The sequence below is a fragment of the Trachypithecus francoisi genome, unplaced genomic scaffold, assembly GCF_009764315.1.
Source record: "Trachypithecus francoisi isolate TF-2019V2 unplaced genomic scaffold, Tfra_2.0 Lachesis_group5, whole genome shotgun sequence".
NCBI classification, from domain to species: Eukaryota; Metazoa; Chordata; class Mammalia; order Primates; family Cercopithecidae; genus Trachypithecus; species Trachypithecus francoisi.
Genome location: NW_022681470.1, coordinates 12162430 through 12176886, shown reverse-complemented (window position 1 = coordinate 12176886; position 14457 = coordinate 12162430). Strand labels below are relative to the sequence as shown.

Here is a 14457-nt window from a genome sequence, read left to right as displayed (position 1 = left end):
CATAACTATTTTGATATTCATTTACGTTGTTATGTGTGTCAATAGTTTGTTCCTTTTATTGCTAAGTAGTACTCCATTCTAAAGAGATACCATTTTTTATTTTTAATTTTTATTTATTTATTTATTTTTAGATAGAGTCTTCCTCTGTTGCCCAGACTGGAGTGCAGTGGCATGATCTTGGCTCACTGCAACCTCCACCTCTTAGGTTCAAGTGATTCTCCTGCCTCAGTCTCCCCAGTAGCTAGGATTACAGGCATGCACTACTGTGCCCGGCTAATTTTCGCATTTTTAGTGAAGACGGGCTTTCACTATGTCGACCAGGCTAGTCTCAAACTCCTGACCTCAAGTGATCCACCCATCTTGGCCTCCCAAAATGCTGAATTACAGGCTTGAGCCACTGCGCCTAGCCAATATTTTTTTAATCCATTCATCTGATGATGAACATTTGTGTTCTTTCCCGTTTGGAACGATTACAAATAAAGCTGCAGTGAACATTTGTGTACAGGTCTCTGTATGTATATAAGTGTTTTTTAAACTTGGGTTAATACATAAAAGTAGAATAGCAAAATCATACAGTTTGTGTATATAATTTTTTATGAAACTGTCAAATGGTTTTCCAAATAGTTGTACCCTTTCACATTCCAACTTCCTGGGTATGAGGATATCAGTTCCTCCATATCCTTGCCAATGCTTGGTGTGGTCAGTAGTTTCAAGTTTAGCCATTCTAATAGGTGTTCATAAGTATCTCATTATGGTTAAATTTTTTTTTTTTTTTTTAGAGATGGGGTCTCACTATATTGCCCAGGCTGGTCTTGAATTCCTGGCCTCAAGCGATCCTCCTGCCTCAGCCTCCCAAGTAGCTGGGATTACAGCATGAGCCATCATGCCCAGTTCACTCATTATGGTTTTATTTTATTTTATTTTATTTATTTATTTTGAGATGGAGTCTCACTCTGTCACCCAGGCTGGAGTGCGGTGGCAAGATCTCGACTCACTGCAACCTCTGCCTTCTGGGTTCCAGCAATTCTCTTGTCTCAGCCTCCCGAGTAGCTGGAATCACAAGCCACCACGTCCGGCTAATTTTTGTATTTTTAATGCAGACAGGGTTTCACCATGTTGGCCAGGCTGATCTTGAACTCCTGACCTCATGATCTGCCTGCCTCGGCCTCCCAAAGTGCTGGGATTATAGACACAAGCCACCGGACCCAGCCCTCATTATGGTTTTAATTGGAATTTCCCAAAAGACCAGTAATGTGAGCATCTATTCATGTGTTTACTTGCCATCTTCTTTGGTAAAGTGTCTCTCTGAATGTTTTGTCCGTTTTTTTTAATGAGTTGGTTAGTTGGTTTCTTATAATTAAATATTGAGGGTTTTTTTTTTAATACTCTAGATAAAAGTCCTTTGTCAGATATATGCTTTGCAAATAGTTCCCCCCAGCAATGGCTGGTCTTTCCAGTCTCTTAAGAGTTTCTCTAGTAAAGCAAATGTTTGAAAAAAAGATGAGATCCAGTTTTTAAATATTTTCCCTTAGGATCATCTTTTTGGTGTTTTGCCTAAGAAATCTTGGCCTAACCCACAGTTATAAAAATTTCTACTATGTTTTCTTCTAGAAGTTTTGTCATTTCAGCTTTTACATTCGTGTATAAGTCTTTGAACACACATGTGCTTTAATTGCTCTTGGGTGAATAAAAGTGGAATGAATGGGTCATATAATAGGTGTACATTTAAATTTTTAAATAAACTGCCAAAATGTTATTTTGATTTTATTTCCTTTATTGGCTTATTAGCTATAACTCTTGTTTGTGCTATTTTAGTGCTTACTTTAGCATTTATTGTATACATCTTTAACATGTCGGAGTGTATTTTTAAGTGATTCATGCATGAAATCATGACAATTCATGCATGAAAACCTTAGCTTCCATATCTCCCCTCTAGGCTTTTGAACAATTATTGTCATCAGTTTTATCTCTACATATATCATAAGCCCCAAATACATTCTTACATTTTGATTTAAAATATATTTTTTAAGCTGGGCATGGTGGCTCATGACTGTAATCCCAGACTTTTGGGAGGCCTAGGTGGGAGGATGGCTTGAGGCTAGGAGTTCAAGACCAGCCTGGGCAACAAAGTGCTATCCCATCTCTACAAAAAACAAAAAAAAAGTTAGCTAGATGTGGTGACATGCACCTGTAGTCCTAGCTACTTAGGAGGCTAAACTGGGGGGATTGCTTGAGCCTGGAAATTTGAGGCTGCAGTGAGCTGGAATCATGTCACTGCACCCCCTCCTGGGTGACAGAGGGAGACCCTATCTCAACAAAACAAAACAAAACAAAACAAAGACCTATTTTTTAAATAAAAAAATAGAAAAATCCTTTTCTGTTTACCCACATATTGTTCATTTCCGTGCCCTTCATTCTCTTGCATAGATCTAAATTTCCATCTGGTGTCATTTTCCATCGGCCCAAAGGACTTTCATTAACATTTCTTTGTGGTTCAGGTCTTCTGGCGTTAGCTCTGTCAACTCTCATATATTTGAAAAAGTCTCTATTTGATGTTCATTTTTGAAAGATACTTCTACTGGGTGTACAATTCTAGGCTGACATATTTTTCTGTCAATTCTTTAAAGAAATAGCTCCACTCCCTCCTGCCTTACATGGTTTCTGATGAAAACTCTGCTGTTATCCTTGTTTTTATGCTTCTGTAATGTGTCTTTTCTTTTTCTTCCTGTGGTTGCTTTAATTTGTTTTTTCAGAGATGGATGGGATCTTTATGTTGCTCAGGCTGGCCTCAAACTCTTGGGCTCAAGCCATCCTACTGTCACAGCCTCCAGAGTAACTGGGACTACAGGCACATGCCACTATACTTGGCTTAGTCTGTTCAAATTTTATCTTTATCCATGGCTTTGAGCAATGTGATTATGCTGGGTTTTAGTGATTTTTTTTTTTCATATGTCTTGTGCTTGGTGTTCATTGAGCTTTTGGAGTCTGTGAGTTTAGGGTTTTCCTCAAATTGAAAAAAATTTTTGGCCATTATTTCTTCAAACATTTTTGTCCTCCTTCTTCTTTACATTTCTGGGATTCCAATTACATGTATATTAAGAGATTTGAAGTTACTCATAGTCCTTTTCATTGTCTAAAATTACTTTTTCCCTTCAATATCTATGTCTCCAAGTCACTAATATTTTCTTCTGCAATATCTTATCTGCCATTAATTCCACCCAGAGTATCTTTAATCTCAGGGATTATCGTTTTAATTTCTAAAAGTTGTAGTTTGGGCCTTTTTATATTTTTTGTGTCTCTACTTAGCTTGTTGAACCCATGGAATACAGTTATAATAAAAGTTTTAATGTCCTTCTTACTAACTTATCATCTGTGTCCATTCTGGGTCTGTTTCAATTGACCAATTTTTCTCCTCATTGTAAGCTACATTTTTTTGCTTCCTGCAAGTCTGGCAATCATTGTATTCCAGATGTTATGAATTCACTTCATTGGATACTAGATATTTTTGTATTCCTATACCTCTTCTTGAGCTTTGTCCTGGGTGCAGTTAAGTTGGTTGGAAAGAATTTGAAATTTTCGGGTCTCACTTTTAAGGTTTGTTAGGTGGAACTGGGGCAGGGTGTGCTCAGTCTAGGACTAATTATTCTCCACTATTCAGGCAAGACCCTTTTGTGTACTCTACCAAATGCTCATGAATTATGAGGTTGTTTTCCAGTCTGGTTGGCAGGAACAGACACTATTACTGGCCCTGAGTAAGCACCAGGCATGGTTCCCTCTAATGTTCCCACATGGTTCTTTCCCCAGCCTTGGATAATTTCCAGGATGCATGCACGGATCAATAAGTGTTCTACTGGGTCCTCAAGGGGGACATTCTTTAGGTCTCTTAGGATCTTTCTGGGAAGTCTTTACCCTACAGTATTCTGTCCTGAGATTTCTAGATGTTTTGATTTCCTCAGACTCTCAGTTCTAGCTTCTCAAGCCCAGGAGTCCACCAGCCTCTGTCTGAGCGTCCTTTCCCTGCACTGCAACGTGGCTCACACCTGTAATTTCAGCACTTTAGGAGGCCAAAGTGGGCATGTCACCTGAGGTCAGGAGTTCAAGCCCAGCCTGGCCAACATAGAGAAACCCTGTTTCCACTAAAAATATAAAAATCAGCCAGGCATGGTGGTGCATGCCTGTAGTCCCAGCTACTCGGGAGGCTGATGTGGGAGAATAGCTTGAACCTAGGAGGTGGAGGTTGCAGTGAACCAAAATTACATCAATGCACTCCAGCCTGGGCGAGGCTCTGTCTCAAAAAAAAAAAAAAAAAAAGAAAGAAATCTCTCAAGGCAATAAGCTGGGTGCAATAATAGGAATCCCCTTGTTTGTATTCCAGCTCCCAGAGAGCACCATCCTTCTTCACCTGGTGTGCTATGTCTTAAAACCTGTTGTTTCATACATTTTATCTGGATTTTTTGTTGTGTTGTTTCAGGCAGAAGGGCAAATCTTGTTCCTGTTACTCTATCTTGGTTGCAAGACAAAGTTGACATGTGTCCATTTACAAAAGAATTACATGTAGTTATAGAAAATATACAGACTGGATTTTTTTCTACCTCTGGTATTAATCTGCAACTTACTTGGTTATTTGAAAATGTTTTTGGCTGAGCATGGTGGCTCATACCTGTAATCCCAGCACTCTGGGAGGCTGAGGTGGGAGGGTTATTTGGGGTCAAAACTGACCAACCTGGGCAATGTAGTGATACCATATCTCTACAAAAAGTTTAAGAATTAGCCAGGTAGTGACACATGTTTGTGGTCCCAGCTACTCGGGAGGCTGAAGTGGGAGGATCGCTTGAGTCTGGTAGGTCGAGGCTGCAGTGACCTGTGATTGTGCCACTGTCTCTAGCCTGGGTGACAGAGTAACACCTTGTCTCAAAAAAATAAAATAATATAAAATAATGTTTTTGAGTTTATGTCGTGTAACTTCTGTAAAATATTCTATTACGTGAATGTGTTGTATCATATTTACCCATACCCCATTGATGAACACTTAGGTTATTTCCAATCTTTGTTATTACAAACAACGCTGCAACCAGTGTTCTTATGCATGTCTCCTTGTGCCCACATGTAAGAGTTTGCTTGGGGAAAATACATCAGTCAAATTCCTCTACAATGTGATCATGTCAATTTACATTCCTACAATGTATGAGGGTCTGTGTCTCTGCAATCCTGCCAATATTTGATATGAACAAGCTTTAACATTTTTGCCAATCGGTTAACTCATTAGTATTTTAATTTGCCTTTGTCTTATTTTTAGTGGATTAAGTACCTTTTTTGATGTTTTTATTTTTAAGAGATGGGGTCTTGCTCTGGAGCACAGTAGTGCAGTCATAGGTCACTATAGTCTCAAACTCTTGAGCTCAAGGGATCCTCCCACTTCAGCCTCCCAATTAGCCTGACTACAGGTGTGTGCCACCATACTTGGCTAATTTTTAAATTTTTTGTAGAGACAGGATCTTGTGTATTGCCTAGGCTGGTCTCAAACTCCTGGGCTCAAGTGATGCTCCCACCTCAGCCTCCTGAATAGCTAGATGACAGGTCTGTGCCACTGCATCTGGCTAATATTTTTTTTGTAGAGACAGGGTCTCAGTATGCTGCCAAAGCTGGTCTAATCTCAAACTCCTGGCCTCAAGGGATTCCTGGACCTTCCAAAGCTCCTGGCCCATTTTCAGACAATAATTGTATTGCCTATTTTTATTTCTTCTAGAAATTTTCTGTTTAGTCTTTGTTTACATTTATATTGAATTATTTTTATTATATTTTAACTTACTTGAAGAAATGCTTTAAAATTTGGACACTCACCTTGGTTATATATCAAAGATTAATCATTAATATAAATTAATTTATCCAAGTCTGTCCCCTGCTTTAGAACTTCTCTTGTCTTGCTGCAGAGAATTTAAATTTGTATCTGATTGGGTTTATCAGATTTTTCTTCTATGCCTTTTGATTTTTTTTTTTTTTTTCCTTAAGAAAGCTCTTCCAGGTTGGGCCTGGTGGCTCACGCCTGTAATCTCAGTACTTTGGGAGGCCAAGGCGGGTGGATCTTCTGAGGTCAGGAGTTTGAGACCAGCCTGGCCAACATGATGAAACCCCGTCTCTACTAAAAATACAAAAATTAGATGAATGTGGTGACAGGTGCCTGTAATCCCAGCTACTTGGGAGGCTGAGGCAGGAGAATTGCTTGAGCCTAGGAGACGGAGGTTTCAGTGAGCAGACATTATGCCATTGCACTCCAGCTTGGGCAACAAGAATGAAACTCCATCTCAAAAAAAAAAAAAAAGAAAGCTATTTATTTTACCAAATTGTTAAGAGATTTTCTTGTATTCTCTCTTCATAATTTGAAAATTAATGTTTTACAATTAGATCTTTAATCTCTCCAAAGCTTACTTTTGTGTATAGGGTGAGACAGAAATACAAATTGCATTTTGTGTGTGTGTGTGTGTGTGTGTGTCCTCCCAACACCATTTTTTGAACTGTCTTTTTACCGTTTAAATGTGTTTATCATTTATCATATTCCAAACACATACATGAGTCTGTGTCTTGAATTTTTTTTTTTTTTTTTTGAGGCGGAGTCTTGCTCTGTCGCCCGGACTGGAGTGCAGTGGCCAGATCTCAGCTCACTGCAAGCTCCGCCTCCCAGGTTTACGCCATTCTCCTGCCTCAGCCTCCTGAGTAGCTGGGACTACAGGCGCCCGCCACCTCGCCCGGCTAGTTTTTTGTATTTTTTAGTAGAGACGGGGTTTCACCGTGTTAGCCAGGATGGTCTTGATCTCCTGACCTCGTGATCTGCCCGTCTCGGCCTCCCAAAGTGCTGGGATTACAGGCTTGAGCCACCGCGCCCGGCCGAATCTGTAGATTAATTAAGGAATCATGATTATCTTTACAATATTGAGACATTTTATCCATTAACATGGTATAGCTTGCTATTTAGTCAGATTTGTTTTTATGTTTTTCACTAAAGCTTTGTAGTATTTGCAATAATGCTCTCACAAAGTTATATTGAATTTATTTCTAGTTACTTTATAGTTTTATTTGTTGGTTTAAATGGGACCTTCCCCCCACACCCAGTTGGGTATTGTTGGCATGTAAGAAAGCTCTTGGTGTTTGATAACTCCCCACCAAGCTATATTCACTTACTACTTCTAATAGTTTCTCAGGTGACTCACTTGGATCCAAGTCCATCTTCTTGTCTTAGCTCAGAATAAGTTTTAGATGACAATTTGTTAAATGAATTTTAAAGTGATTGATGCTTTTGTAGATTCCTGAGTTACCAGTCTGAGCCTGTGTTCTCCATTCTGGGGGTAGAAAGCACAGGAAACTGAGCGCTAGCTACGGTCACTGATAACACTAGATTGTTTTTCCATTTGTCCTTTTCTTGCAGCAGCAATAACCAAAGCAAACATCCCCCAAAAAAACTTCTCTAGCTGAATTTTGTTACTTGGGTTTCAGGTTTTAATATATGAAGTTCGTTTCTCGGAACAGATTTTATCTCAAAATCTGAAGCAAGAAATAAATTGCTATGTATGAAGGCATTCACTAAAAAAGCAGCTGGAAATGATGCTGGGTGTGGGAGCACCCATGATCAAGGCACCAGGAACACCTGCAAGGTGGTGAGTGAGGATCCCGAGGCTGCAGGAGGATATGTAGAATAAAAGTGCCCTCTGCCCAGCCACACTTTTTTATCCCATCCTGTCCCTCCTCTCTGCTCTGCACCTACCACTCCCCACCCAGGGCATTCAAAGTGTGTTTAGCAACACACCATACTGAGAATCACCCACACTTTGCCATTCTCTTTGTGGGAAACCAAACATTGCTCATACTTCTAGTGAGTAAACAATTCAAAGTAAATTGCAAGTAAACAAGAGAGATTTAATCTCCTGTGTGAGGAAGGGTGTTGCATAAGTGAAGAGAGGAAACTTGAAGAATTATTCATGCTTGGCCGGGCACAGTGGCTCACGCCTGTAATCCCAGCATTCTGGGAGGCCGAGGTGGGCAGATCACAAGGTCAGGTGATCGAGACCATCCTGGCAAACACGATGAAAGCCCGTCTCTACTAAAAATACAAAAAATTAGGTGGGCGTGGTGGCGGGCACCTGTGGTCCCAGCTGCTTGGGAGGCTGAGGCAGGAAAATGGCGTGAACCCGGGAGGTGGAGCTTGCAGTGAGCGGAGATGGCGCCACTGCACTCCAGCCTGGGCGACAGAGCAAGACTCCGTCTCAAAAAAATAAAAATAAAAAAATAAAAAATAAAGAATTATTCATGCTTAAATACATGCACTGGAATACTGTGCCTCTGACAAACAGAAATCAAATCAGCACAAAGGTAATATTTTACTTATTTAAGCTTCTGTCCCTCTGTTGACATTTTGGAATATAACTTTCCAGATAATTTTATGTATGTATGCAAAACCTACAAGGCAATTGACTCCTGTATAATAATGAATGCTTAAGAAGGTAAAAAGTCTAGGCATGGTGGCTTACGCCTGTAATCCCAGTACTTCAGCAGGCCAAGGCAGGTGGATCCCCTGAGTCCAGGAGTTTGAGACCTGCCTAGGTAACATAGTGAGACTCCTGTCTCTACAAAACATAAAAATAAAAAAATTGGCCAGGCGTGATGGGGCGCATCTGTAGCCCCAGACACTCAGGAGGCTGAGGTGGGAAGATTGCTTGAACCCCAGGACTATGAGGCTGCGGTGAGCTGTGATTATGCCACTACACTTTGCACTCCGGCCTCAGAGACAGAGCAAGACCCTGTCTCAAAAAAAAAAAAAAAAAAGTAGCAAAAGAAGATTTAAAATTTTCTAACAAGAATGGAAAACCAAACATCATATGTTCTTACTGATATGTAGGAGCTAAGCTATGAGGACACAAAGGCATAAGAATGATACAGTGAACTTTGGGGACTTGGAGGGAAGAGTGGGAGGGGGCCTGGGATAAAAGACTACCAGTATGGTGCAGTGTATACTCCTTGGGTGATGGGTGCACCAAAATCTCACAAACCACCACTAAAGAACTTACTCACATAACCAAATACCACCTGTACCCCAATAACTTATGGAAAAAATATTCTGATATGAGTTTCTCCTGCATTTGGATGAGGATGTAAATTCAACTCTAATAAATTACAGTGTATCAAAAGGATTAAAGGGTCTCTCCCTGCATTCTCTCCTAGCTCTGTTGCATCCTACACACAGCTGCTGGATTAATCTTCCAAAACACTAATTTTCTCATGCCACTTTTCAAACGCTAGCTTCCTGGCTTCCTGTTGTCTAAAAACTAGTTTCAAATGCTTTTGTCTGACATTCAAGGAGGTCAGTAGTGTAGAGCCTCCTAGATGTTTCACTCCTGCTCCTTCCTTCCACCACATACCAGCTGTGTGCTCTTGGGCTAATTATTACTATTATTATTATTATTATTATTTGAGATGGAGTCTCACTCTGTTGCCAGGCTGGAGTGCAGTCGTGTGATCTCAACTCACTGCAAACTGTCCCTCCTGGATTCAAGAGATTCTCCTGCCTTAGCCTCCCAAGTAGCTGAGACTACAGGCACCCGCCACCACGCCCAGCTTGGGCCAGTTATTTTAGACCCATTCCCCTGTCCCTGTAAAGATCTCACCCACCTCATCCACTCAGTGGCTCACTGTAGCAATGCCCTGAAAGGCTGTAATTGAGTCATATTCCAGCCCCTGGACTCAGGAGTCGGGGTAATGTCGCCACCACCTAATTGCTCGGATTGAGGATGGGAACGGTGATTCTCAAGAAGAAAACTTGGGCACTATTACAAGAAGTTAGTACAACTGCCTTATAGCACTCTGGGCAAAATTTAACAACTGTGTTCCAAAAATGCAGCGACACAGGAACTTAGTAACTCTTGTTGGGGCATCTTCCATCACATATGATTCAGTAAGGGTACATCAAGCAAATTCAGCTGTAGGAACTGGCCCATTCTGAGGCATAGGGTCTCTCATGTTCCTAAATTCATATTTTACCATTGTGGTTCTAGCCACTTTTCTATAGCTCAGGCCCACTTGAGTAGCCCAATTTGCTGGGTTTTATCTGTACACAATGTACATATCCTTTGAAAGAAGAGGTACGTGGTTCAATAATTTAACTTTTTATCTTAGACTGCAGAAATTTCTGTAACACTTACCTTGAATGGTATAAAATAAACAAAAACGACATATTCTATGATGAATCAAACAACATATATTTTGAGTTGTTGTTTCCCCCATTTGAAACAGCACATTTCTGATCATTGTCATCTGTTTGTGAAACAACACGAGACCAACAGTTCTCTCCCCACTTACGCCTGCAGCCTTGTACCCATGCAGTAAGGCCTCGGAATTTGCCTGAAACTTCCTCTGTCAATCCAAGATGGTCATGACCAAGCCACTTTGCTTCTGTACATCTTCAGTGCCTCCTTCCACACACACCTTTCCTGGTTTAAACTTTCATTTCTCCAGTTCTATAGCAAAACAATATTTGCAAATCTCTTTTGACCACAAATTCCTAACAGTCAGGGACTTCTCATTTTAATTTCCCCAGGGCTTGGAATTTTGTTTCATTCATGGGGAGGCAGTCAGATTTTTAAAATTGCATTAATGAATGCAACCAGTCAATCCATTGCTCCATGCTGTGTACAAACACTGTAATAAATATTGGTTTATTTCTTATAACAAAGGCAATAGGAGCTTCTCTCAATAAACTAAATTCCAAGGAAAGAATGAAGGTAGGAAAGTAGCTGGTTTATTTGTAACTACTGTATGACAGGCCTTAGTTTGGGTTTGTTTGTTTGTTTGGAGACAGGGTCTCATTCTGTCACCCAGTGGTGTGGTGTTATCATAGCTCCCTGAGGTCTGTAACTCCTGGGCTCAAGTGACCCTTGTGCTTTACCCTCCCAGAGTAGTAGGGACTGCAGGCATGTACCACCATGCCCAGCTAATTTATTTTATTATTATTATTTTTTAAGACAGAGTCTTGCTCCATCACTCAGGCTAGAGTTCAGTGGCACAATTTCAGCTCACTGCAGCTCTGCCTCCCAGGTTTAAGCGATTGTCCTGCCTCAGCCTCCCAAGTAGTTGGGTGCCTGCCACCATGCCTGGCTAATTTTTGTATTTGTATTTGTGTTTGTTTATTTATTTATTTTGAGATGGAATCTTGCTCTGTCGCCCAGGCTGGAGTGCAATGGCACAATCTCAGTTCACTGCACCTCCGCTTCCTGGGTTCAAGTGATTCTCCTGCCTCAGCCTCCCTAGTAGCTGGGATTACAGGCACCCACCACTACGCCTAGCTAATTTTTGTATTTTAATTAGAGATGGGGTTTTGCCATGTTGGACAGTCTGGTCTCGAACTTCTGACTTCAAGTGATCCACCCACTTTGGCCTCTCAAAGTGCTGGGATCCAGCTAATTTTTAAATTATTTTGTAGAGACTGGGTCTCAAAATGTTGCATAAGCTGGTCTTGAACTCCTGTCCTCAAGCAATCCTGCCACCTTGGCCTCCGAGAGTGCTGAAATTGCATGTGTGAGCCACCGTGACCAGTCAGTATTTTCACATAAACATTATTTCAGTGAATTATCACAATCTTGCAGACACTTACAGACTCAGTTTTGGTTTCTTACTTAATGTAACACAACCTTACAGTGACAGGTCCATCAGCAAAATCCAGCATATTTGACTCCATGATGACCAAATGTACTATCTCCATTTATTGGAAAAGGAAAATTGGAGATCAGTGAAGTTATGGAAATATGAAAATTTTCACATGACTCTGAGATTGTTTGGGCACTATCAGGAAATGTTAAAAATGTCCATTTTCTTTCTTTTTTTTTTTTTTTGAGACAGAGTCTCACTCTGTCGCCCAGGCCGGAGTGCCGTGGTACAATCTTAGCTCACTGCAACCTCCACCTCCCGGGTACAAGCAAATTCTTCTGCCTCCGCCTCCTGAGTGGCTGGGACTACAGGCATGTGCCACCATGTCCAGCTAAGTTGTTTTGTATTTTTAGTAGAGGCAGGGTTTCATCACATTGGCCAGGCTGGCCTTGAACTCCTGACCTCAGATGATCCGCCTGCCTCAGCCTCCCAAAGTGCTGGGATTACAGGTGTGAGCCACCACGCCCAACCCAAAAATGTCTATTTTCAACAGTAAGGTTTAAAACACTCTTGGACAGCAAGAGAAATAAAAGTCGAAGGACATATTATGACAACAAATTGTGTGGGAACTCTGGTGAATGAGAATCAGTTTTAAATTACTTTTTTTGTAAAGTGCAAAACAACAATAGCACCCATTTGTATCATACTTTATAGTTCGCAAAGCACATGGGAAAAATAAAGGTAATGATGGGGATTGTTGAAATTCATAGGAAAGGAGGCACAAGGAATGGAAAATGAAAGGGAATAGTAACCTACATAACTAGTCAATCTTCCTTAAAACAAACAAACAAACAAACAAAGAAAAACTTAAAACATACCGCCCATCTTCTGTTTGATATAATGCAGAATGGGAATGATAAAAAAGATGAATTACGGTTCAGAGTTTCAAAAAGCAAACCAGCTCTAGAGCAATGCTTGAGGTTGGGCTGCTAACAGGCTCACTTAGTGTTTCCTGACAGCCAACGTCAGAATAATTCCATCTTCATGAGAAGTACAGAAAGAACCACAAAGAAACCTCCAAATTGATTCTAAGATAAAATACCCTTTAAAAAAATTTCCCTTCCTATCCGAAGGCAGACCAAGAGGAAGTTTATCCTCCCACCCACAAATTCCCCTAGAGAGCTTTCATCTGGAAGGTTTGACTCTGGCTAGACAACCAGCGAGCATCTTCTTGGAACCTCTTGCTGCTTCCATGGCAAACTCCAGAGAATAAGAAGCCAAACTCAAGGTTGCCATGGGCCTCAGGAAGACTAAACAGATGGGGAGAGGCACTAAAGCCCCTGGTCACCAAGACGGTATGTAGGCATTTGCTGTCTTCCTGGATTTCTCAGAGCTGAGTTTTTAGCAAGAGGTTGCTTATTTATGATAATTTTCTGATATATTATACACTAAATAATGTGTTATTATCTTTTTCGACCCAACTTTTATCTTTCTGTTCTTATGTGCGAAGGCAGAGAAAGATTATTTAGAGCTCTTCAAAGATTCCTGTTTAAAATGCCCGTCCCCTTCCTATAATAGACTTATGATGGATGATAGTTTTAGTTAAAATATAGCGATCTTAAATATATTCTTCATAACCAATTCCAACGTGTTCCCCCTTAAGTAATGGGTATAAACCCCACTGAAACGTAGTATTTTAAATATTTGAAGCCATCCTTTCCGAGAGAACCCGAAGCTGTGTTTTCTAGGGAGGCTGTGAGTGCGTATCGGGCCACTTGTTTTCACTCCTTTTGTGCAGCACTCACCCTGGAGGTCATATAGTAACTAATGCCAAAGAAGAATCAAAATGGAAAGTGCCAGCGTGTGCCATCATGCAGCAGCAGAGTCTGCTTAAAGATCAGGAAATTGTCTAAATATCAGTTCGCCGGCGGGCATCTCGGCCCAGGCCTGTGTAGGGGGAGTTCTGGTGTCTCAGCTGAGGGCGTGATTAGGGAGCCGGGAAAGCGACCCGCGACTGCAGCCGTTTCTTAAGGCCAGTCCTTCTCCCGCAGTCTGTCCCGGGCGGCAGTCGTGTCAGCCCCCCGCTAGGACCCGCCCAGGGGGACGTGGGCACCGGGCAGGACGCGCGCTCCGGGCGTTGGGGACGCCCGGGACACTCGGGGCCCCGCCTTGCGTCCCAGCCCCGGGTCGCGGCACCCCGGCTCCCGCCCCGCTCCTCCGGAGGGAGGTACCGAGGGACGCGCAGCGAAGGGGCTTTGCTAATTGCCAAAGCAGGAAGTGAGCTCGTGGAAGAAGCGAAGGAGGAGAAGGAGGGAGGGGAAGGCAGAGGAGGGCAGGGGCGCGCAGAGCCGCGGTTTGCTCCAGGCGCGTCGGAACCGCAGGACTTTTCATCCCCGGAGGCCGGCCAGCCCCGCTCGGACGCTCGTTTGCCCCTAACCCGCCCCCATGGCTTCACCGGACGGCCCTCTGCGCGCAGGTAAAGGTACACAGCGTCGCGCCCGCACCTGGAGCGGGCACCGCGGGGCGGGAGCTCGGGAGGCGCTCGCAGCAGCCGCAGGGCTATCGAGGCCGGGCCTTGGCGACCCCCGAGGGACGCCCGGGAACCACCCCCAACCCAGGCGCCAGACCCGGGGTCTCATGGGGCTCCTAGTCCAGCCCCGCGAGCGGCTGCTGACCGCCCCTTCCGCGCTCGCCACGGCCCTTACCCCGCGTCACCCACCGCGCGCCTTCCCCCTGCCCACGCCGCAGCCCCAGTGGCTTTTGTTCTGGACTCGGGATGCCAGGTTGAGACACGTCCTGCAAATCTCTGGCAGAAATGAGCGCAAGGGG

The 14457-nt window shown here is 42.6% G+C and overlaps 1 protein-coding gene across 1 annotated transcript in view; it reads left to right on the top strand.

Moving 5' to 3' along the window:
* Positions 1 to 12550: 12550 nt before the first annotated feature.
* Positions 12551 to 14457, top strand: part of EDARADD (EDAR associated death domain) — a 90841-nt gene continuing 88934 nt past the window's right edge. Inside the window, 1 exon segment of the mRNA XM_033196838.1 lies at positions 12551 to 12983. Within this exon segment, the coding sequence (XP_033052729.1) occupies positions 12923 to 12983 (61 nt within the window). The 5' untranslated portion in view covers positions 12551 to 12922.